We start from the raw sequence: 24,543 nt of genomic DNA on the forward strand, positions 1-24,543 counted from the left end.
TCTGGTGGGTGGTGGAGGGGTTGTAGTCTGGGCTTCAGTGGTTCTGGTGAGTGTTATGGGGGTTGTAGTCTGGGCTACAGTGGTTCTGGTGGGTGGTGTGGGGTCTGTAGTCTGGGCTACAGTGGTTCTGGTAGGTGGTGTGGGGGCTGTTGTCTGGGCTACAGGGGTTCTGGTGGGTGGTGGTGGGGTTGTAGTCTGGGCTACAGTGGTTCTGGGCTGTGGGTTCTGGTAGGTGGTGTGGGGGCTGGGTAGTCTCTGTGGTTCTGTGGGTGGTGTGGGGGCTGTTGTCTGGGCTATTCTGGGGGTGGTGTGGGGGCTGTAGTCTGGGCTACAGTGGCTCTGGTGGGTGGTGTGGGGGCTGTAGTCTGGGCTGCAGTGGGCAGAGGGGGGAGGGACTGGTGGTCAGTGGTGGGGGGGTGCTGTTCATTGCTCACCCTCTTCTCGTGGTTGGGGATGATGCAGCGGACAAAGTTGGGGTTGGTGTTCCTCAGCGTGGCCATGAGCTTGGTGAGAGACTCCTTGTAGAGTTGGCCCACCGTACGGAACATGCCCTTCTTGGTCTTATAGGCTGCGCCGAAGGCCGTCTCGTTCATCCCTGCTACCTGGTCCAGACCCACGATACGGTCCACTGACAGAAGAAAGAGGGAGAGGAGAGAAGGGCAGAGTTAGATGGGTAGACGCTGGTAGAAGGGTGACTGGTGCGTGAACTAAACATATATACTGTATAATCAAGCCGCAAAGGACTAGAGGCATGACCAGGACAGATGAGGGCTTCTAAGCACAACAACATGTAAACAACATGACGGACAGCCAGAGTGGGTGGGATGGGCGGTTGGCCCTAGCATGACTACATGTTCATTAAAAGCAGACAAAGGAAACAAGACTGAACCAAGCTATTGCAAAACCTAATCCAACTTAACTCAAAACATGTTCATAATACAGCTGTTTTTCCAAGAAAAGCACAGCCATTTTATTTGACCTTTCCACCCCCACCGTTACATAAACTGCAGTCAATTGGTTTTATTTGAATGTAATTCGACTAGCTAGATCAGTGGTTGTTCTTGCCATGAAATACAGAGAAATAATATCAACAATACCATCTTGTTTGCATATTCAGATAGCATCAATATATGAGGCAATGTTCTTTGCAGAGATCAAGGAGAACGGAAGGGAAGAGACGTTATTATTCAATGTGGTGTGTGGCAGCTCACCTTCCTTTAGAGACCAGCTGGCTGTTTCCATTTCGGACAGACAAAACAACCTCCGGGCTAAAAAAGGCCTTCCTCAGAGTATTACTAATATAGTGCCTTTGGAAAGTATTCAGACCCCTTGACTTCACAGCCTTATTCGAAAATGTATTACAAAGTTTTTCCCCCTCATCAATCTACACAATACCCCATAATAACAAAGCAAAAACAGGTTTTTAAAAATGTTTGCTAATTCATTAAAAAATGTAAAACTGAAATATTACATTTACATAAGTATTCAGGCCCTTTACTCAGTACTTTGTTGAAGCACCTTTGGCAGCAATTACAGTATCGAGTCTTCTTGGGTATGACGCTACAAGCTTGGCACACCTGTATTTGGGGAGTTTCTCACATTCTTCTCTGCAGATCCTCCCAAGCTCTGTCAGGTTGGATGGGGAGCATCGCTGCACAGCTATTTTCAGGTCTCTCCAGAGATGTTAGATCAGGTTCAAGTCCGGACTCTGGCTGGGCCACTCAATGACATTCAGAGACCTGTCCTGCATGGTCTTGGTTGTGTGCTTAGGGTCATTGTCCTGTTGGAAGGTGAACCGTTGCCCCAGTCTGAAGTCCTGATCTCTCTAGAGCAGGTTTTCATTCAGGATCTCTCTGTATTTTGCACCTTTCATCTTTGCCTCGGTCGTTCCGCTGAAAAACATCCACACAGCACGACGTTGCCACCACCACGCATCACCGTAGGGATGTTGCCAGGTTTCCTCCAGATGTGACGCTTGGCATTCAGGTCAAAGAGATGAATCTTGGTTACGTCAGACTAGAGAATCTTGTTTCTCATGGTCTGGGAGTCTTTAGGTGGCTTTTGGCAAACTCCAAGTGGCCAGTCATGTGCCTTTTACTGAGGAGTGGCTTCCGTCTGACCACTCTACCATAGAGGCCTGAGTGGTGGAGTGCTGCAGATATGGCTGTCCTTCTGGAAGGCTCTCTCATATCCACAGAGGAACTCTGTCAGAGTGACCATTGGGTTCTTGGTCACCACCCTGACCAAGGCGCTCTCCCACCGATTGCTCAGTTTGGCCGGGCAGCCAGCTCTAGGAAGAGTCTTGGTTGTTCCAAACATCTTCAATTTAAGAATGATGGAGACCACTGTCTTCCTGGGGACCTTCAATGCTGCAGAATGTTTTGGTACCCTTCACCAGATCTGTGTCTCGACACAATCCTGTCTCGGAGCTCTACATATAATTCCTCCGACCTGATGACTTGGTTTTTGCTCTGAGATGCACTGTCATTTGTGGGACCTTATATATACACTGGTGTGTGCCTTTTCAAATCATGTCCAATCAATTGAATTTACCACAGGTGGACTCCAAGTTGTAGAAACATCTCAAAGATAATCAATGGAAACAGGATGCACTGTGCTCAATTTCGAGTCTCATAGCAAAGGGTCTGAATACTTAGGTAAAAAAGGTATTTCTGGGCCTCCCGGGTGGCGCAGTGGTTAAGGGCGCTGTACTGCAGCGCCAGCTGTGCCACCAGAGACTCTGGGTTTGCACCCAGGCTCTGTCGCAACCGGCCGCGACCGGGAGGTCCGTGGGCGACGCACAATTGGTCTAGCGTCATCCAGGTTAGGAAGGGTTTGGCCGGTAGGGATATCCTTGTCTCATTGTGCACCAGCGACTCCTGTGGCGGGCCGGGCGCAGTGCACGCTAACCAAGGTTGCCAGGTGCACGGTGTTTCCTCCAACACATTGGTGCAGCTGGCTTCCGGGTTGGATGCGCGCTGTGTTAAGAAGCAGTGCGGCTTGGATAGTAGCTACTACAACAATTGGATACCACGAAATTGAGGAGAAAAAAGGGGTACATTTTAAATAAATAAATAATATAAAATATACACACAATTTTTAATAAACATTTTTAAAAAACTGTTTTTGCTTTGTCATTATGGGTTATTGTGTGTAGATTACTGGGGAAAAAAATTGCCTTTAAATTGTTTAACTTGGATCAAACGTTTCGGGTAGCCTTCCACAAGCTTCCCACAATAGGTGAATTTTGGCCCATTCCTCCTGACAGAGCTGGTGTATCTGAGTCAGGTTTGTAGACCTCCTTGCTCACACACACTTTTTCAGTTCTGCCCACAAATTTTCAAATGGGATTGAAGTCAGGGCTTTGTGATGGCCACTCCAATACCTTGACTTTGCCGTCCTTAAGCCATAACTTTGGAAGTATGCTTGGGGTCATTGTCCATTTGGAAGACCTATTTGCGACCAAGCTTTAACTGACTGATGTCTTGAGATGTTGCTTCAATATATCCACATAATTTTCCTTCCTCGTGATGCCATCTATTTTGTGAGTCACTCCTGCAGCAAAGCACCCCCACAACATGATGCTGCCACCCCCGTGCTTCACAGTTGGGATGGTATTCTTCGGCTTGCAAGCCTCCCCCTTTTTCTAGAGGACATTTCTCCAAAAAGTGAGATCTTTGTTCCCATATGCGGTTTTGGAGCAGTGGCTTCTTCCTTGCTGAGCGGCCTTTCAGGTTATGTTGATATAGGATTCGTTTTACTGTGGATATAGATACTTTTGTACTGGTTTCCTCCAGCATCTTCACAAGGTTCTTTGCTGTTGTTCTGGGATTGATTTGCACTTTTCGCACCAAAGTACGTTCATCTCTAGGAGACAGAACGCGTCTCCTTCCTGAGCGGTATGATGGCTACGTGGTCCCATTGTAACGGATTTCCTCCTCTTTGTCTGAGAAGGAGTAAGGATCGGACCAAAAACGCAGCGTGGTAAGTGTCCATATTGATTTATTCAAAACCACAACAAAATAATAAACGTGAAATATACAAAACCGAAACAGTACCGTGTGGCCCAAACACTCACACGGAAACAAACACCCACAAACCAAAAGTGAAACCCAGGCTACCTAAGTATGATTCTCAATCAGAGACAACTAACGACACCTGCCTCTGATTGAGAACCATACTAGGCCGAACACAAAAACCAACATAGAAAAACAAACATAGACTGCCCACCCCAACTCACGCCCTGACCATACTAAAACAAAGAATAAAATAACAGAACTATGGTCAGAACGTGACACCCATGGTGTTTATACCTGCGTACTATTGTTTGTACAGATGAACCAGACTTGTGGAGTTCTACAATTTTCTTTCTGATGTCTTGGCTGATTTCTTTTGATTTTCCCATGATGTCAAGCAAAGAGGCACTGAGGTTGAAGGTAGGCCTTGAAATACATCTACAGGTACACCTCCAATTGACTCAAATGATGTCAATTCGCCTATCAGAAGCTTCTAATGCCATGACATCATTTTCTGGAATTTTCCAAGCTGTTTAAAGGCACAGTCAACTTAGTGTATGTAAACTTCTGACCAACTGGAATTGTGATACAGTGAATTATAAGTGAAATAATCTGTCTGTAAACAATTGTTGAAAAATGACTTGTGTCATGCACAAAATAGATGTCCTAACCGACTTGCTAAAACTATAGATTGTTAACAAGAAATTTGTGGAGTGGTTGAAAAATGAGTTGTAATGACTCCAACCTAGGTATAGGTAAACTTCCGACTTCAACTGTATATACTGTACTGTATCTTTCAGAAATCCTCTGTTGGGGTCAGGCAGTATTTCCCTTGGCAGGGATGCATCATGCCACTTTGATGTGATTTTAGAGGCTTATTAGGAAACCATGGTTTCACAGTGTAGTCGGCTGTCCTTAAATGTGGCATGGTAAAAGCTTCATTGGCATGGTAAGCTTCATTGGCATGGTAAGCTTCATTGGCATGGTAAGCTTCATTGGCATGGTAAGCTTCATTGGCATTATTATGAAAGGATCTGGACATATGCATACACATTCTTCATAGATGGTGCAAAGGATAAAGTCATCAGATGAAAAGGGCCCTGATCCGTTTGGAGAACCAGAACCAGGCTTCTAAGCATAGGGCAATGGTCAAGACTGACAACTGATTGGAACAGGAACAGAGCTGAATCATTACAACTCTTTGAATCATATTCTCCCCTTAACTCTCTAAGTGACTGCTCTGATTTACTTCAATATCCAAGGGTGACAGAAGTTTAAGGAGTGTGTGCAAAGGTTAAGTGACACTGACTGATGAATCTTTTCTCCTTCAGTCATTCCACATCAGCTTCACCGATACCTACAGGGTGATATTTTAGCGAAGCTTCATTTCACAATCTATCTTTTTAAATAAAAGATTATGGAAATCAGATCAGTGATCCCGCATGCAGGTTAAGGTTGCTAAAAAATGTACCCTCAAAAAACAGGCTTAGCCCATGCCAAAGGGATTATGAATTCCAGCAAAGTCAGTGTGATCTGTAGCTAAAATATCCTGTGAAAGAGGTGGTGGAGGGAGTCGGTCTCTATCCATCAGTCTCCAGTCAGCTCCAAGCCTTACTGAAGGCACTTTACAGGTGAGTGTTGAATACATTAAACAGCCATGGCCCTGGCAATGTCCAGGCTTTTTCTCATACATTTACTCCACACCGGCAGATGTCTCCATGCTAGTATTCTTCAAGGTCCTACCTACGATGGCTCTTCCAAACAAATTATAACAATCCTGGTGCTTCCTTGTGCAGGAATCTCAAATAAACAATCTGAGCTGAGATTTGACTGAGACAGAATGGCACCAGACAAACCAGCATCGCTGAAAGGTACTGTCTTGGTTAGCAACAGTGCATTACGGGTCATGCAAAGCCTAGAGGCGGTGGGTGCATCGAAGGGTGCAGAGTGCAGCCGTGAGCGAGCAGGAAGAGCCCTACAGAGCAGCAGCAACGTGTGCATTCACCTGGAGGCTCAAGGAGACCAGAGGCCTTGTCATAGAAACAGGCTCTCTGAAAGGTCTGAATGTCTACAACTCAGAAACAGAGAGGGGAGGATGTGAGGGACAACTCAGCTTTACATAAACATACATGCAGACACAGATTTATTCTTATTATGTTACTGCATACACACTCACACAAACAATGATTAGTTGTGTACATTGTAAAGGACAGAGACATATTGCTGTTACTGGTCCAGTAGAATATTCCATACACAAAAACAAAGCAATTCAGTCAATTCCTTTCTATTAGTTGTTTCTGAATACATTGTAGATGTCCAATGACTCATAATGAAACTCAATCGCTTTTTAAAACAAGTGGATGTGCCAAATGAGGGAATAAAAGGCGGGAGGAGATTTACGAGCGGATATTTCAGGTTACCTCACAAATGCACAATGTTTTGGCTGACAATACTCATCACAGAGAAGCGAGCAGCTGAATATGAACCAGACAAGAAGTCTAATGGATGAGAGCGCGTACAAATACTCCCTCCATAGCCACTGTCCTAAGTTCCAGGTTTTAAGGGGATTCTTCAATACTGTCACTGAACAACCAAGACTCAAAAAGTGACAACTACATGGTCCAAACAGGAAGAGAGTATGGGACACTCACCATCCTTCCAGAGTTCAGACACAAACTTGTCAGTGGACTGGTTGAGCAGCGTGGCCACGTTGTCGTTCAGAGGGTCCATGTTCTTCATCAGCCACTCGTCAGCCTTGTAGTCCACCTGAGGAGAGACAGACAGACAGACGTAAGCTAAACAGGCTCTTTAATTTAATAAGAAAATGGATAAAGATGATATGAACTTTATTTCATGTGGAGTCTGGCCTGGAACGTACACAGGCCCTCTCCAGATGGGAGACCACACTGAGGTGAAAGTTGAAAAATCAGTGATTACGTAACAGTGTAAAATCGGTCTCACACCAATGTGAACCAGATGTGGAGATTGGGAGCACAACTGGGCTTTTGTGCTATAAGGCAATTACCTGTTAATGAGAGCTTTAGTGGAGACATGTCTGCTGCCTCAAAGGCAGCACTTTAACATTGACTGGTTACAACGTCATCCAGAAAGAAAACATGTTTCTCAAGACATTATGGAGCTGAACAATCATTCTAATTTCAAAAACACTGCTTCATCTTTCCAACACTCCAACCCCTAACCAGGCAAAGCAACAAAAATGTGAATGGCAAATCAGTTTCTTCGAATGAATGAGGCCCTTGCCAGAAAAAGGGAGCTTATATGGCAGAACTGCTTTGTTTTCAGCAATCAATGAAACGATATGAGAGGACGAGCTGAGGAGAGGAAGTCATTTCAGTGTATTGAGACCCAGGCTCTGCGTGGACGTACCCTGCCAGCGTAGTGAATGATGCAGAAGTCGGCTTTGTCCTTCAGCTGCCGGGGTTTCTGGAACTTGGGGTGGGTGCCCTGCTCCTGGAGCACCTTGTCTACAAATGTCTTATCAGTGGCCTTGGGGAACCAGCACTCCTCATCCAACAGGGCCAGAACTCCTGGAGGGTTGGTCTGCAGACAGGGAGAAAGGAGAATAATCTGATGAAGTTCCTCAGACATAATCTTGAGTAAAATACACCTTTATGTGTAAAGATGAAAAGCTGACCGGTCTCTCAATCAGGTCGATGCAGGGCTGCAGGTCCAGGCCGAAGTCGATGAAGCTCCACTCGATGCCCTCCCTCTGGTACTCCTCCTGCTCCAGGATGAACATGGTGTGGTTGAACAGCTGCTGCAGCTTCTCGTTGGTATAGTTGATGCACATCTGCTCAAATGAGTTCAGCTAGAGGAGGGATATGGGGAGAGAAAGAGATGTGAGAGATGAGTATTACAGATCAATAAGATAAGACAGTCCCTCTTGGACATGATTATATGCCTGCTACAAGAGATGAATGATCTTGAAAATAAATTTACCTCAAAGATCTCAAAGCCAGCGATGTCCAGGATGCCGATGAAGGAGGCTCCCTGTCTCTTGGTCCTGTCCAGGGCCTTGTTGATACGGTGGACGAGCCAGCGGAACAGACGCTCATATGTGGCCTTGGCCAGGGCTTCCACTGCAAAGTCAGCCTGAGGAGAGAACCAGAGAGCGATAGACGACAGTCTGCTGGGTACCAGTCTGTATCTACTTAACCCAACTTCATGGACCTGCATAGATTGGTGTTAGTGAATGCAGAAACAGTTGAGAGTGTACATCTGATGGGAACTGGAGAACAGCTCCTACCTGTTCTTTGGTCTGGGCCTTCTGGACGTAGTCTCGGCCCACTTTGATGCGGGGGGACAGAATGGCCCTGGTAAACTCCATCACATTCAGCCCCAGCAGGTGGCACAGCTTCTGAGCCGCTGGGAGGGAAGACAAGACATTGGGTTACTAGTGACCCATCAGTGTTGCAACCTGGAGATGGGCACAGACAGAGCCTTCTATACAGTACAAATAGAGAGCTTTGTGTCAATTCAAAACAGTTGGGGAAATGTCAGACAGGAATATGTAATGAAAGACCTCAGTAAAGCACTACCGCTTCATTTTACCCCAGTTACCCAAGGATATGGCCACAGTCTGATGTATGATTCATCAGTTAAAATCACCCAGGATAAATCTCAGCAGAGACACATCCATTTTCCTAATGACAACCAAACTGCATGGTTTACCATTATAAACTGACCATTAATGCAGAGCAACATGCCAGAAATAAATGAAAAATTACACATTTATTCCTACTAGCCATCTCCTTCTGAAGTAAAATAAGTCAAATACAGACACGCAGCATGATCCCCGGGGTATAACATACCTGATATGGACCGCTACAATGTGCCTGCATGTCTTTATATTAACAAAATCTGGACGGTCACTGCAGGAGTTCTGAGGAATCTGACCTCAGTTCAGTGAAGTGTCTCTGCGCTGCCAGACTTCATACTGTACTAAGGACAGACATCTGGAGCTGCTGACGCTTTGCTATCCTTGTCTCAGCCACAATGGTGAAAGATGACTCTACTCTGCTAGTGTTGTGATTCCAGCTGACTCACACTAAGACCCAATACTGATTTCAGCAGAATTTTAATGAAGCTGTTCTGCAGTAAATTATGTGGCCCAAGTGAGTGGACTGTTTTTGAGGCTGAGCAGCATATTGTGGGAGGATGATCAATGTTTAAGACTAGCAGCCCAGAGAGTAAGCTCACTGTAAACTGGGACAATGTATTTTCAGCTGTGTGGTGAGAAATGGTCAAACTTAAGCTGGATGATTTCAAAGTGTTGGTTGGATTATGTATGGCCTCTGAGGGTATAGCATTACCTGTGTTCTCAGGCATGGAGGCCTGGTCTGTGTTCCTCTCCTTCTTGAAGACAACGTTACCAAACTGTAGTACTGCAGACACCACCTTCAGCATGCCTGCAACCACAAAGGAGAGTAAATCAGACAAGAGGCGAGGACAGACATTGATACTACATGCATGGTCTAGGGTGTGTATACTCACATACAATCTCCTCGTGGGAGAAGCTCATGATGTGCATGGCATCCATGGTCTCCTGGAAGTTGTCCTTGTCCTGCTGGCCAGGGATGGTAATGTTGCCATTGGACAGGAAGCGGTAGTTGTTGAAGCCCTCCAGGAGCAGGTCAGCTGAGAGGACAGGGGTAGGGGGAGACAAATCAAAAACCAGTACTATAACAGAACAGCCAGGACTTATAACATGAGATGAAATAATGAAATGGCATATACAATATTGAATGAGCCATTTCTGGCACAGAATATTGAAAAACTGAAAATAATAGACATATGTGATTCTTCTTGCAGGAGACACTATTGACAACCATTATAATTGGAATGGTGTATAAGATACTGACTTTTGAGGTGCTCCCCGGCTCCTGCCAGAAGCTGGTAGAAGACATGGAAGGTCCTCTCGTCTTTGGCCTGGCGAACAGCCCTGGACTTCTCCAGGAGGTCTGGTAGTCAGGGAGTCAAGGTCCAAAGGAGCAATGCCATCATTCCTGTGCTGGTAAATGGCTTACTGGTTATTGTGCCATGTCTAGCAGAATTATCAAACATACAATGGATTGGTATGAATTGCTGCTTCTTGCTATACTTGTATGTTATACTGTAAAATAATAAGTATTAATTTCTGTTAACACCAATCTCAACAGACTTTAATATGTTAAATGCGGTCCCAATCTAGAGATACTGGGCATAATTTGCTGGCCCTAAAATTGTAAAGTCATGTGTTTCTGATCACTTGTGTCTGAGTACAGGGTGTTTTCTCTAAAGAGCGACCATTTTGGGCTTCAGGCAAGAGCTCAACTGTGCACATTACTGGACCTTAGTTTTACAGGAGACTGAAATGCCCACTGAGTGGGTTGCTATTTAGTCAGTGTTTCCAGAAACCTTGACTACCACCATCTCAGAAAGAGGAATGCATGTATAGCACACATCACACTGCTTTATAAATCATACTTTCTGCAACGCCAAATCTTGCACAACATGCTATTCTTGAGGGACACAAATTTGACATTTCTCACAAGCATAACGACCAGATATAATTCAATCTTAGAAAACGAAAACCAGTATTCTCCAAAGTCAACCTAAACATGAATAAACAAAAGCTGAGTATGAATATATCTAGCTCTAAGAACCTAAGTCTATCCACTATCTGGTGAGCACTCTGCATTGAAGTGTGGCACAAATCCCAGAGCCCCTTGAGCCAAACCGCGACTATGTATGTATATCTGCAGACTCCTACATCCCCTCCCCCTTCACTTCCCAGTCTCCCATCTTTGAGGATACAGGTCTCGATATTGGCCCCAACAATGTAGCCGGTCACGTCAAAGTTGACTCTGATGAACTTGCCCTGCAGGGAGGGATACAAAATGTGTAAGGCAGCAGTTCTAAACATTGTGCGACATTGTAGGCCTCTGTGAGCCCAAAAGTCCCCACTGAGTCAACAGTATCACTTCTGCAGACATCCGTGACGTGGAATGTGGGGAGACAGTTCTGGTCGGAAGTGGGGATACACTGTGAGTGTGTATGGGTTGCCAGTTCTGGTCGGAAGTGGGGATACACTGTGAGTGTGTATGTGTTGTCAGTTCTGGTCGGAAGTGGGGATACACTGTGAGTGTGTATGTGTTGTCAGTTCTGGTTGGAAGTGGGGATACACTGTGAGTGTGTATGTGTTGTCAGTTCTGGTCAGAAGTGGGGATACACTGAGTGTGTGTGTGTGTGTTGTCAGTTCTGGTCAGAAGTGGGGATATGGGTTGTCAGTTCTGGTCGGAAGTGGGGATACACTGTGAGTGTGTATGTGTGTGTCAGTTCTGGTCAGAAGTGGGGATACACTGTGAGTGTGTATGTGTTGTCAGTTCTGGTCAGAAGTGGGGATACATTGTGAGTGTGTGTGTGTGTTGTCAGTTCTGGTCAGAAGTGTGGATACACTGTGAGTGTGTGTGTGTGTGTTGTCAGTTCTGGTCAGAAGTGGGGATACACTGTGAGTGTGTGTGTGTTGTCAGTTCTGGTCAGAAGTGGGATTACACTGTGAGTGTGTGTGTGTGTGTGTGTGTTGTCAGTTCTGGTCAGAAGTGGGGATACACTGACTGTGTGTGTGTGTGTGTGTTGTCAGTTCTGGTCAGAAGTGGGGATACACTGTGAGTGTGTGTGTGTGTTGTCAGTTCTGGTCAGAAGTGGGGATACACTGTGAGTGTGTGTGTGTTGTCAGTTCTGGTCAGAAGTGGGGATACACTGTGAGTGTGTGTGTTGTCAGTTCTGGTCAGAAGTGGGGATACACTGTGAGTGTGTGTGTGTTGTCAGTTCTGGTCAGAAGTGGGGATACACTGTGAGTGTGTGTGTGTTGTCAGTTCTGGTCAGAAGTGGGGATACACTGTGAGTGTGTGTGTGTGGTGTCAGTTCTGGTCAGAAGTGGGGATACACTGTGAGTGTGTGTGTGTTGTCAGTTCTGGTCAGAAGTGGGGATACACTGTGAGTGTGTGTGTGTGTCAGTGTCAGTTCTGGTCAGAAGTGGGGATACACTGTGAGTGTGTGTGTGTTGTGTGTTGTCAGTTCTGGTCAGAAGTGGGGATACACTGACTGTGTGTGTGTGTGTGTGTTGTCAGTTCTGGTCAGAAGTGGGGATACACTGTGAGTGTGTGTGTGTGTTGTCAGTTCTGGTCAGAAGTGGGGATACACTGTGAGTGTGTGTGTGTGTTGTCAGTTCTGGTCAGAAGTGGGGATACACTGTGAGTGTGTGTGTGTGTTGTCAGTTCTGGTCAGAAGTGGGGATACACTGTGAGTGTGTGTGTGTGTCAGTTCTGGTCAGAAGTGGGGATACACTGTGAGTGTGTGTGTGTGTGTCAGTTCTGGTCAGAAGTGGGGATACACTGTGAGTGTGTGTGTGTGTGTCAGTTCTGGTCAGTGGGGATACACTGTGAGTGTGTGTGTGTGTTGTCAGTTCTGGTCAGAAGTGGGGATACACTGTGAGTGTGTGTGTGTTGTCAGTTCTGGTCAGAAGTGGGGATACACTGTGAGTGTGTGTGTGTGTTGTCTGGTCAGAAGTTCTGGTCAGAAGTGGGGATACACTGTGAGTGTGTGTGTGTGTTGTCAGTTCTGGTCAGAAGTGGGGATACACTGTGAGTGTGTGTGTGTGTTGTCAGTTCTGGTCAGAAGTGGGGATACACTGTGAGTGTGTGTGTGTGTTGTCAGTTCTGGTCAGAAGTGGGGATACACTGTGAGTGTGTGTGTGTGTTGTCAGTTCTGGTCAGTGGGGATACACTGTGAGTGTGTGTGTGTGTTGTCAGTTCTGGTCAGAAGTGGGGATACACTGTGAGTGTGTGTGTGTGTTGTCAGTTCTGGTCAGAAGTGGGGATACACTGTGAGTGTGTGTGTGTGTTGTCAGTTCTGGTCAGAAGTCACTGTGAGTGTGTGTGTGTGTTGTCAGTTCTGGTCAGAGTGGGGATACACTGTGAGTGTGTGTGTTGTCAGTTCTGGTCAGAAGTGGGGATACAATGTGAGTGTGTGTGTGTGTTGTCAGTTCTGGTCAGAAGTGGGGATACACTGTGAGTGTGTGTGTGTGTGTGTTGTCAGTTCTGGTCAGAAGTGGGGATACACTGTGAGTGTGTGTGTGTTCAGAAGTGTCAGTTCTGGTCAGAAGTGGGGATACACTGTGAGTGTGTGTGTGTGTGTCAGTTCTGGTCAGAAGTGTGAGTGTGTGTGTGTGGTGTCAGTTCTGGTCACACTGTGAGTGTGTGTGTGTGGTGTCAGTTCTGGTCAGAAGTGGGGATACACTGTGAGTGTGTGTGTGTGTTGTCAGTTCTGGTCAGAAGTGGGGATACACTGTGAGTGTGTGTGTGTGTTGTCAGTTCTGGTCAGAAGTGGGGATACACTGTGAGTGTGTGTGTGCATGCCAGGATTATGGAACATGGAAAGCGCATTGCCGTGCTCTTTAGCAGACAGTGTTCTCCTTCATACACTATTTCACTGTATTCTGGAGAGGCAGGTCCTACAATACCTATTTACACAGCGGGTCTGTGTATAGACCGTCTACAAATGTGTACATAAAACACAGTACAGCTGTCACATTCAAGACCATTTGTATCCAAGTGTAGCTTTTTGAACTTACGAAACGTGACGAGTTGTCGTTTTTCACCGTCTTGGCATTGCCAAAGGATTCAAGGATGGGGTTGGCTTGCAGAAGCTGCCGTTCCAGCTCGCCCTGTAAAATGAGGGAGAAACTGAGTGATATAGAGCCAGTTAATACCACCACCACCTAAACCAGCCATGAACCGCTAATGAAAGATGTATTAAATCGGTATGGACAAGTGCCTTTGCTTTCACCACAGGGTGGACATGGGAAGTAAAAAGAGTGTGAGAATGGAGCCTCTGTTATGCAGTAGACCTCTGCTATATTTCTACTGAATGAATAACCCATTAAAAGTATGATGTCAGTAAGACGACATTGTACCCAATTATTTCATACAATGTTGAGAAACACTAAATGTAAACCATATGGTTCAGCTCATCTGCAAAACGGAAGATTCAGTGCACTTTTGACTGAGGCTTTCTTTAATAATGCATTCCTCAATATCAATACCAGGCTTTGGAGAGAAAAATACATTTTTGTTTGACTGAACACAAAATGATGCAGCACGAGAATCCTCCTCAAAAGGCCTGATCATAATGCTTTTAAATCAGATGTGGCGGTCGTGTTATTAACATCTGGGACTAAATATTATTCCGTTTATAATATTATGCAGTTTAATAATATTATGTCAAAACATACACCAACTGATCAATTCGAGCTAATGAGCTGAGCGAATACAAGCCTACTGTATGAATCGTGTAGACAGAGGTTTATATGCTGTTTATATGCTGCTGGTCATGTCCATCACAGGTTGGAGGGCATAGCCAGCCACAGGGCATAGCCAACCACAGGGCATAGCCAGCCACAGGGCATAGCCAACCACAGGGCATAGCCAGCCACAGGGCATAGCCAGCCACAGGGCATAGCCAGCCACTGGGCATAGCCAGCCACTGGGCATAGCCAGCCACAGGGCATAGCCAGCCACTGGGCATAGCCAGCCACAGGGCATAGCCAACCACAGGGCATAGCCAGCCACAGGGCATAGCCAGCCACTGGGCATAGCCAGCCACAGGGCATAGCCAGCCACAGGGCATAGCCAGCCACAGGGCATAGCCAGCCACAGGGCATAGCCAGCCACTGGGCATAGCCAGCCACAGGGCATAGCCAACCACAGGGCATAGCCAACCACAGGGCATAGCCAGCCACAGGGCATAGCCAGCCACAGGGCATAGCCAACCACAGGGCATAGCCAGCCACTGGGCATAGCCAGCCACAGGGCATAGCCAGCCACAGGGCATAGCCAGCCACAGGGCATAGCCAGCCACAGGGCATAGCCAACCACAGGGCATAGCCAACTGTCTCATAGGGATTGAGAGGCCACTAGTCTACTTCTTCCCCACATACAGAGAGGACAGAGGGTCAAAAGCAGCACTGCCTGCAGTAACTAAAGTGAGACATTGTGGGGTGGTGAGAGCATTCCTGTGGTTGTGACGCTGCTCACATGCACCCTCCACTTCTGGGAGGCACTGCTGTGACGGGGCGGTGGCTACTTCCCAAATCCTCGAGCGGTGGGGGCATTCCACCATCCCACACCTCGCCCCTTGTACCCACTCTAACCAGGGCGCTGGCTGTGTGGGCACAACAGAAATAGCACTGCAACCAGCCAGCCTGTACCGCCCTGGTTTCTCTTCGGGGATGGGACACTGGGGCCAGGTTTTTGTTGACCCGGTGGGCCAGAGTTTTCTGTGATTTTAAAGGTTGGGGGGTAACAGATATGTGGGACAGGCTCAGCCTACATACGGGTGAGTGAGAGAGTGGTGCAGAGAGAAGTAGGGCTGCTGCCAGAAGGACTGGGGTCTGGCCCACTTAAACATACTGCAGCCTCTACCGTGTAGATGTGTCCAGCCAACCATGAAGCACATCCTATAACTCAGGTTTCTAGAGTTTGAGAAATGCACTACAGAGCATACATACACTAAACCCCTGGTTCCAGACAAGACACATTATTAACATAATGTTGTCTGAATAGTTAAACATGTCAACGTAAGAGAAGGGAGCATCCCCGGGGTAGATTGTGTTTAATTAGCTCAATGACTCCACATATATAATTTCCAGTGGAATGAGACTGGAGTCGGGGTGCCTGGCGGGGCAGAACACGGCGTGAGGACTATTTGTCTTTCAGGAGCTCAACTCAGGGTGGAAATCAGATCTAAACTGTACAGATCACATGGAGGTATTGAGTTCCTCCTCCCACTGTCTGGATCAGAGTCAGAGAGCTGCTCCAGTCAAACCTCTCTCTCCTGATGGCTGGACGCTAAGGGAGGGTCATGTGTACATTTTCACTCCCTCTCTTATCCTTTACCTACTACACTGCACAATACCTCCCTAATGCACACACATTGTATCAGATCAATGCAATACTTTCACTGCTCTGCCCTACTGAAAAATCCCCAAGGTCCTGGCTACTGGGTGTCTGGGGCCCACTCTTCTATCAGAGCTGCTACTTGGCCCCCAGCCTCCCCTCTCCTCCCTCCCATCGTCCCCTCGCTCCACATTCCTCTGGCCTGTGCTCATAGGGATCCTAACTGGACACAGAGGTAGCGTGGTGTGGGAGGGCAGTGGGCTGTAGTGGACTGGTGTATTCTGGCACATGGACTCAGGTACAGAGTTACAGCCAGGATAACGCCACACATCAACACCCTCATATACACAACCTGGGTGAGTGTAATTTTTTTAGGGGGTGTTTAATCTTAGCAGCATCTGCTTCAGCAAAGCATAGCTTTACAGAGGGGGAAAAAGGTTTTGAGAAAGAAAAATAGCTCCTGGGCAAACTGAGTGGGGAGACAATGAGGGCCAGTAAATATCTCATTTACACTCAGAAGTATCCACAGTGGAGTATTCAGTTGGAAAGAATGCTGTAAGGTTAGAAGTCTCTGTGGGGGAACAGTGGATCATGAATCAAGCTGAAAAATGATGTGCAGTGTATTAGTCCCAGGTGAGCCTCCATTGTTACTGAAGCATGCCCATGTTATGCAGCAGAGAGACAATAGTAGCTTCATTTCATTCCCAAAGATGTCCAAGTGAGGATTGAGATGGGGACAGGAAGGTCACAGCATTCCCACATCACTGACCCAACACGTGCTTATTGATTAGGAACATTCAAAAGCAACAGCTACTCACAGACTGTTCTGTAGGACAGGAATCCACTGTGTGTGAATGAGTAGTCAGGTGTTATTATGGACACAAACAGTATTAGTGTGGCCGTGGGCATTAACAGTGCATTAAAGGTATTTGAAGCTATGCCAGAGGCTTTATGAGCTAATCAAATGAAAAGCTAGCATGAATAAAGGCGAATGGTTGAGATATTAGAGGGTTGTTGCGGAAGAGGGTTTGGAGAGCCACAGTCTGATGGGATTTCACAGTTCACACCAAATCCTCTCATTGCCATGGACATTCAAAGTGGGAATGACAAAGATAAATATGACTGAAACCTAAACACAAACAGCACATGCAAATGGGGTTAGTTATTGAACAGTCACTGTTTTTCAAATGACAAAATATTTCTTTCACTTCTTAAGGCTTACTGTATGTTGACACTGTTGGGCATTTCCTTTAAATAAACCTAAAACAACTGATAAAAACACAACGTAATACGAGTCTGTCGGTTTGATAGCAGACTTAAACGTTTTGCCAGCACAAACAAATACCACATATACTGTAGCCAGCAGAGATAAGTTCATGGGAAAAGACAGTACAGTTTGATTTCAGGAAGGGCATGCAAAAACATCCAAACTGAGCACAAGTGTTTTAGAAAGTGGGGAAGCACTTGCCTGGAGCTTGTTCAACGCTTTAGGGGATTCGGGCTGTTTGTTTTAGATAATAAACAAAGGGAAGGGTTAGACCTGGAGGTGCTTATGTCAAACACAAGCCATAAGCAGTGAACCTACTGGTGGCTAACATTATCCTGCTAACATTATCCTGCTAACATTTGTCTCTGACAGAGTGGCACTGAGCACCACAGAGCTGGAGCGGAGACCGTTCAGGTTCAGGCGGTACACAACAACAAACTGATTAGACTCTACTGGAGGAGCTGCGTTAGCCATTAGCATCAGGGTCATTAAACTAGAACACATTGTTTAGAAGTCAGTTGAGTACACACTGTGGTAAAGCCTCGGCCTTTGGGTCCGGCATGGACACATTGGAGGGTTTAACAGGAAGAGTTCTGGAAGGGAACAGGGAAGGAGGGAATGGAAACACTCACAGGAATGTTGTGGTCTTTGCGTCCTTTGTGTGACGAGGCGACGTGGGCCAGGTACTGGATGACCTTTTTGGTGTTTTCTGTCTTGCCGGCACCCGACTCGCCTCTGTATGAGGAAGAGACAGACAGGACCAATACATATCAGATTAAACAGATGAAGAGAGGATGGGGGGAGAGAGAGGAGGGATGAGGGAGAGCAAAGAAACTGGTCTAATCTACTACCAAGCAGGCCTCATAAAATAAATAACATTTCAGCACTGTTGAACACTTCCAGCAAATAGTTGCATAACCCTTTGTCTACTGTTATGAATGTGCCTTTGGTTGCTAGACAGAGCCAAGCTTCCTGGAAGGCTTCCACATATATTCTCAACCAAAGTCAAAACACATAAACGACCCAGCCCAGCCCATAGGCTCATCATGTCAGATGGGATGTCTCTGCTCAGCCCGGGGACATACTATAGACTAGAGAGAGTCTGATGCTGTTGTTTGTTTTGCCTGCTCTGCTCGGTCTGATTTTAACTCCAGGGTCCTGTGGTTGGGTGGGCAGGTCTCCAGGGTTTCTAGGCTCTGCTTTTGGCCCGGCTCTAATGACAGGGATGTCCACAGCTCCGCCAGGACCCAACTCTCACTCCCCTCCAGACCCAGCACACAGCCACATACCCGTGGCTTTACCATAGCCAGCTATTAGCTCTCCACACAGAATGCTGGCTTAATGGATAAATGGCCAGAGTGCAACTCAATGTGAGTCTCCTCCTCTACACTTTGTATATGGGTGGTGTGGGGGTATAGTGTAATATATGTTAATCAAATGCCATTTCAGATTCATTTGATGTCACATTGCAATTGTGAGAACAGTGAGATGTTTTAGGTTGAAATGACAACATCAGATTTGGGCATGGACATACTTTTCTTCATTCCAAGCAGACTGGCTTTCTGAATTAGTCACTCTTCTTATTCAAGCACAAGGTAGCCAGGTCATCAGTGTGTGAGGCCTGTGACACTTGCATCAGTGTGTCACACTCTTAAGGTGAGAGATTCCACAGGTCTTTGACCCACTTTCTGTTCTGTAAAACAAATTACTTACTCATCATGTGGACTGGCATGTAAACCAGTTCTCACTGGTTTTCAATGACAGGAAGACTGGATTCTCTCTCAGATAGTACAACAGAGTAGGTTTCTGGCCAGACATGACAACTTTATGAGATGGTGTAAGATTGGTGTGCTTATTGCTGTGATAATGGGTCGGTCTAAATTAGATCATTGGCATTTAGCACTCAAGAACTCGGGAAGTAGCATCCTGGCCAACAGGGGGTGTAATTGTTTAAAGACTGTGTAGCAAACCACACTCATAACTCACTCTACTCTGCACAAAGTTGCTCAAAGGCGAACTTAGTTCCATAACTTTTTTTAATTTTTTAATTTCACCTTTATTTAACCAGGTAGGCTAGTTGAGAACAAGTTCTCATTTGCAACTGCGACCTGGCCAGGATAAAGCTTAGCAGTGTGAACAGACAACACAGAGTTACACAACTACATCATAAAGCTTTTTAGATCTAATCCATAATTGAGAACCAGCAGGATGGCAGGACCTTGCTAATCACTTCAATATAACTCCCATAACTCCCAACTCCCATTCTGACCAACGAACAGATGCTAATGCTGCTCACTTCACTCCCACATACTGTAGGCTTGTTCTGCCTTCTTCCCCGAGTCTAAGAGCTCGACTGTAAATCTGAAAGGAGTGACTGGGGAGCAACTCTGCATGGAGGAAATCACCAAAATTGAACTCAAGGACAAGACGGGGTACGTCACTGCGACCCTACTTAAGGTGCAGCCACATCAGTCTCAGCCCCAGACAGGTTACTTTTCCATCTCATAAATCCACTGAGTCTCCTCTGGAATCGGCCCTCCTTTAAAAACAACCTCTACCCTCTGAGTCCTCTTTGAGAGATGGTGTCAGAGCAGGACTTGGCAGGCTGAGGCGATCTGTTTACCTTACTGGGCAGTTTAATGAGGTAATGTTTCAGGAGCAGGACAGCTAGCATACTGACGGAGCAGAGCAGAGGCCTCTGAGAACATCCTCAGGCGTCATCAGGGGCATTAGCATAATGCAGTTTAGATAAAGGTTTGGGATGATAATATACCTCTGATATGGAACACTGAAATATACACAACTATTTTTGATATGTTAAATTTAGTCAATGTCATTACCCCCATTTGATTACCTCGACTAACCTGTAGCCCTGCACATTGACTAGGTACCCCCTGTGTTATGTCCTCGTTATTGTTATTTCATCTTATTGTGTTACTTTTTATTTCATACTTTAGTTTATTGAGGAAATATTGTCTTTACTCTATTTCTTGAACTGCATTGTTGGTTTGGGGTGTATTTGGCGCATGTGACAAATACAATTTGATTTGATTTGAAAAGCAAGCTGTTTTCAATCATGTAAAATGTTTCAGTGAAATGTGAGTGAAAAGGATGTCAATAGAAATGATCCCAACAGAGTAGTAGGATACTCACGTGCAAAGGATTGATTGGTCTTCACGATCTGTGGGGAAAAGAACAAAAAGACAGAGTCAGAATCAGCCTATTCCACTATCAGCCTATTCCACTATCAGCCTATTCCACTATCAGCCTATTCCACAATGTGCTCACACAATGTGCACACACACACACACACCATTTCATGACATCCAGACAAGAAATGAACACCCCCCCACATGCAGTGTTTATGTCAACAGGAGTCCCCTGGCCTGCAGTGACAGTGGGGTCGTGTTCTGCCCCAGCAGACACTGGGGAGTGTGATCAGATCCGCCTTACAGCCCATTCATAAAGACTCTGACATAGCATGACTGTCTCTCATACAGCTAGAGTCAGATCTTAACACGTCTTTCATTTCAAAAGAGATTTCGATCCATACCAGATTGGACATGCCTCGTCCTAAACTCTGAGGGCAGCCATGTAGACTACAAATCCTAGGATCCACAGAGGACTGCTCTGACACCCTGGCTCTGTGGTTGAGGAGGTGCTTGATATGATCAAATCATGCCCTAATTTCACCCATATATTGAAAAACAAGATATTCAATATGACAGAACTACTAAAGTTGAACACCCAGTTGCAGGAAATTCCCAGATGAAAGCCGCCAATTTGGCAAGCGTCTTCCTCCATGCTGCAAGGCAAGTGTTTAATCCAGCAAACACAGGCAACGAACGAGGTTAAAAAGTACTGGGCCTAAGTCTCAGATGTAGCTGGATATCACTGAGTGTATGCAGGTGCTCTGAAAGTAGTGCATAATAATGCTTCTATAACCTTTTATTCTGTCGACGGTGGTATGATAAGATCCCTAGCTAGCTACAATTGGGGGCTACTAAATTAAATCAATATTCCATTTAATTTGGAATGGCAAGCCAGACAAAATTAAACAGGCCTATTTATATAATGAATATGAATTCATATGAATTCAGCCATACAACAGGTATATTTTATTCAGATTACAACCTCTTACTTGAAAATGAAATAATCTCCAAAATATCACTATTTTTTTTAATTTAAATTTTACCCCCTTTTCGTGGTGTCCAATTGTTAGTAGTTACTATCTTGTCTCATCGCTATAACTCCCATACGGGCTCGGGAGAGACGAAGGTCGAAAGCCATGCGTCCTCCGATACACAACCCAACCAAGCCGCACTGCTTCTTAACACAGCGCACATCCAACCCGGAAGCCAGCCGCACCAATGTGTCAGAGGAAACACCGTGCACCTGATGACCTGGTCAGCGTGCACTGTGCCTGGCCCGCCACAGGAGTCGCTAGTGCGCGGTGAGACAACCAGCCAAACCCTCCCTAACCCCAATTTCAGTTTAATCCACCAGAAAAGACAAATATTACATCCAATATTATGGTTAAACTCAAATATACTAATTGATAAAAAAAACGTTATGATCTTTGTAAATGATATCATAAATAGGACTGGTGGAATTATCACACATGCAGCTAACAAAAATATATGGAAATGTCTGCTCTAAATTGCAACCAACTAATTTCAGCATTACCTCAAAAATGGAAGAGGCAAGTGGAAGGGGGGAAAAGTAAGGAACTTGTCTGTTGGCCCTGCATTAAAGAACAAAATCGGAAAGTTGTGATAAGTTGTGATAACATTTAAGGACCAAAAAATGCATTGACTGCTGTGCCATATAGATTGCAAAATAGTTCATGACACTTGGTTTATGTACTGATACACAAAATGGCGCTGGATTCAAAAAAGGTTTTTCAATTTAAATTATTACACAAAATTCTTGCAACCAATAGAATGTTATATATATGGGGGATACAACCATCCCAGCTCTGCAGGTTTTGCTATAAAGAGATAGAATCATTAAATAATTTGTTCTGGTTCTGTCTATATGTAGCTTGTTTTTGGTCGCAGTTTTTTGGTCGCAGTTTCAGGAATGGCTGAAGAACTGCAACATTTACTAAATCTGCAAATAGCACTGCTGGGTGATTTAGAAGTCATAGTCAATCCACCAATAATATAATAATACTCTTAGCAAAAATGTTGATCTTTAATTGACAATATGTAAAAATCTATGAGAATAGAAAGGTTCAGAACTTTTGTGAAACATCACAGCTGAAAAATATATGGCAAATAGACATCAAAACTGGATGGTGTTCAGAGATGGATGGGAGGGGTTGAGAGGAGCTGAAGGGTGGGACTAAAAACAACAAGATAACTAAATGTCAAATATACCGTGTCAGTAAAATGTATAAAGGTTCAGAATCTTTTGAAACAGCACTGTTGAAAAATACATGGCAAATAGAAATCAAAACTGGATGGTCTTCAGAGATAGATGGGAGGGCTTTGGTATTGGATAGGACTAAAAACAAACAAAAGATAACTATTGTAAAATATACTGTGTCTGTAAAATGTATAGTGTGTATAAGCTGGAAGTAGAAGCCAAAGTGTTGTTGTCTGTTAGTTTAATACAATTAGGGGAGGGGTGATAGTGTTAGGAAAAATAATAAAGGAAAATATATATTTAGGGGATTGGAAATTATGCAGACAATTACATTGATGGAAGCCACAATCTATCTTCAAAATTAAAGCTGATCCACCTGATCTATTCAAACAGCCTAGACCAGGGCTCTCCAACCCTGTTCCCGGAGAGATACCCTCCTGTAGGTTTTATCTCCAACCCTGTTCCCGGAGAGATACCCTCCTGTAGGTTTTATCTCCAACCCTGTTCCCGGAGAGATACCCTCCTGTAGGTTTTATCTCCAACCCTGTTCCTGGAGAGATACCCTCCTGTAGGTTTTATCTCCAACCCTGTTCCTGGAGAGATACCCTCCTGTAGGTTTTATCTCCAACCCTGTTCCTGGAGAGATACCCTCCTGTAGGTTTTATCTCCAACCCTGTTCCTGGAGAGATACCCTCCTGTAGGTTTTATCTCAACCCTGTTCCTGGAGAGATACCCTCCTGTAGGTTTTATCTCCAACCCTGTTCCCGGAGAGATACCCTCCTGTAGGTTTTATCTCCAACCCTGTTCCCGGAGAGATACCCTCCTGTAGGTTTTATCTCCAACCCTGTTCCCGGAGAGATACCCTCCTGTAGGTTTTATCTCCAACCCTGTTTTATCTCCCCTGTTCCTGGAGAGATACCCTCCTGTAGGTTTTATCTCCAACCCTGTTCCTGGAGAGATACCCTCCTGTAGGTTTTATCTCCAACCCTGTTCCTGGAGAGATACCCTCCTGTAGGTTTTATCTCCAACCCTGTTTTATCTCCGTTCCTGGAGAGATACCCTCCTGTAGGTTTTATCTCCAACCCTGTTCCTGGAGAGATACCCTCCTGTAGGTTTTATCTCCAACCCTGTTCCTGGAGAGATACCCTCCTGTAGGTTTTATCTCCAACCCTGTTCCCCAAGAGATACCCTCCTGTAGGTTTTATCTCCAACCCTGTTCCCGGAGAGATTTTATCTCCTGTTCCTGGTTTTTTTATCTCCAACCCTGTTCCTGGAGAGATACCCTCCTGTAGGTTTTATCTCCAACCCTGTTCCTGGAGAGATACCCTCCTGTAGGTTTTATCTCCAACCCTGTTCCTGGAGAGATACCCTCCTGTAGGTTTTATCTCCAACCCTGTTCCTGGAGAGATACCCTCCTGTAGGTTTTATCTCCAACCCTGTTTTTATCCCAACCCTGAGAGATACCCTCCTGTAGGTTTTATCTCCAACCCTGTTCCTGGAGAGATACCCTCCTGTAGGTTTTATCTCCAACCCTGTTCCTGGAGAGATACCCTCCTGTAGGTTTTATCTCCAACCCTGTTCCTGGAGAGATACCCTCCTGTAGGTTTTATCTCCAACCCTGTTCCTGGAGAGATACCCTCCTGTAGGTTTTATCTCCAACCCTGTTCCTGGAGAGATACCCTCCTGTAGGTTTTATCTCCAACCCTGTTCCTGGAGAGATACCCTCCTGTAGGTTTTATCTCCAACCCTGTTCCTGGAGAGATACCCTCCTGTAGGTTTTATCTCCAACCCTGTTCCTGGAGAGATACCCTCCTGTAGGTTTTATCTCCAACCCTGTTCCTGGAGAGATACCCTCCTGGAGAGATAGGTTTTATCTCCAACCCTGTTCCTGGAGAGATACCCTCCTGTAGGTTTTATCTCCAACCCTGTTCCT

The 24,543-nt window shown here is 45.5% G+C and overlaps 1 protein-coding gene across 1 annotated transcript in view; it reads right to left on the minus strand.

Annotated features, from left to right (window-relative positions):
• The window catches only part of LOC135555512 (myosin-10-like), a 78,264-nt gene that overhangs the window by 12,553 nt on the left and 41,168 nt on the right, over positions 1-24,543 (minus strand). The window contains exons 4-16 of the mRNA XM_064988012.1: positions 20,394-20,421; positions 17,873-17,975; positions 13,651-13,743; positions 10,833-10,896; positions 9,899-9,997; positions 9,531-9,674; positions 9,350-9,445; positions 8,284-8,402; positions 7,977-8,129; positions 7,672-7,845; positions 7,404-7,577; positions 6,668-6,782; positions 435-628 (exon numbers count right to left, since the gene is read on the minus strand). Of these exons, the coding sequence (XP_064844084.1) occupies positions 435-628; positions 6,668-6,782; positions 7,404-7,577; positions 7,672-7,845; positions 7,977-8,129; positions 8,284-8,402; positions 9,350-9,445; positions 9,531-9,674; positions 9,899-9,997; positions 10,833-10,896; positions 13,651-13,743; positions 17,873-17,975; positions 20,394-20,421 (1,556 nt within the window). The remainder of the gene's footprint in view (positions 1-434; positions 629-6,667; positions 6,783-7,403; positions 7,578-7,671; positions 7,846-7,976; positions 8,130-8,283; positions 8,403-9,349; positions 9,446-9,530; positions 9,675-9,898; positions 9,998-10,832; positions 10,897-13,650; positions 13,744-17,872; positions 17,976-20,393; positions 20,422-24,543) is intronic.

Source organism: Oncorhynchus masou, chromosome 15 (assembly GCF_036934945.1).
Source record: "Oncorhynchus masou masou isolate Uvic2021 chromosome 15, UVic_Omas_1.1, whole genome shotgun sequence".
In the NCBI taxonomy this organism is placed as follows: Eukaryota; Metazoa; Chordata; class Actinopteri; order Salmoniformes; family Salmonidae; genus Oncorhynchus; species Oncorhynchus masou.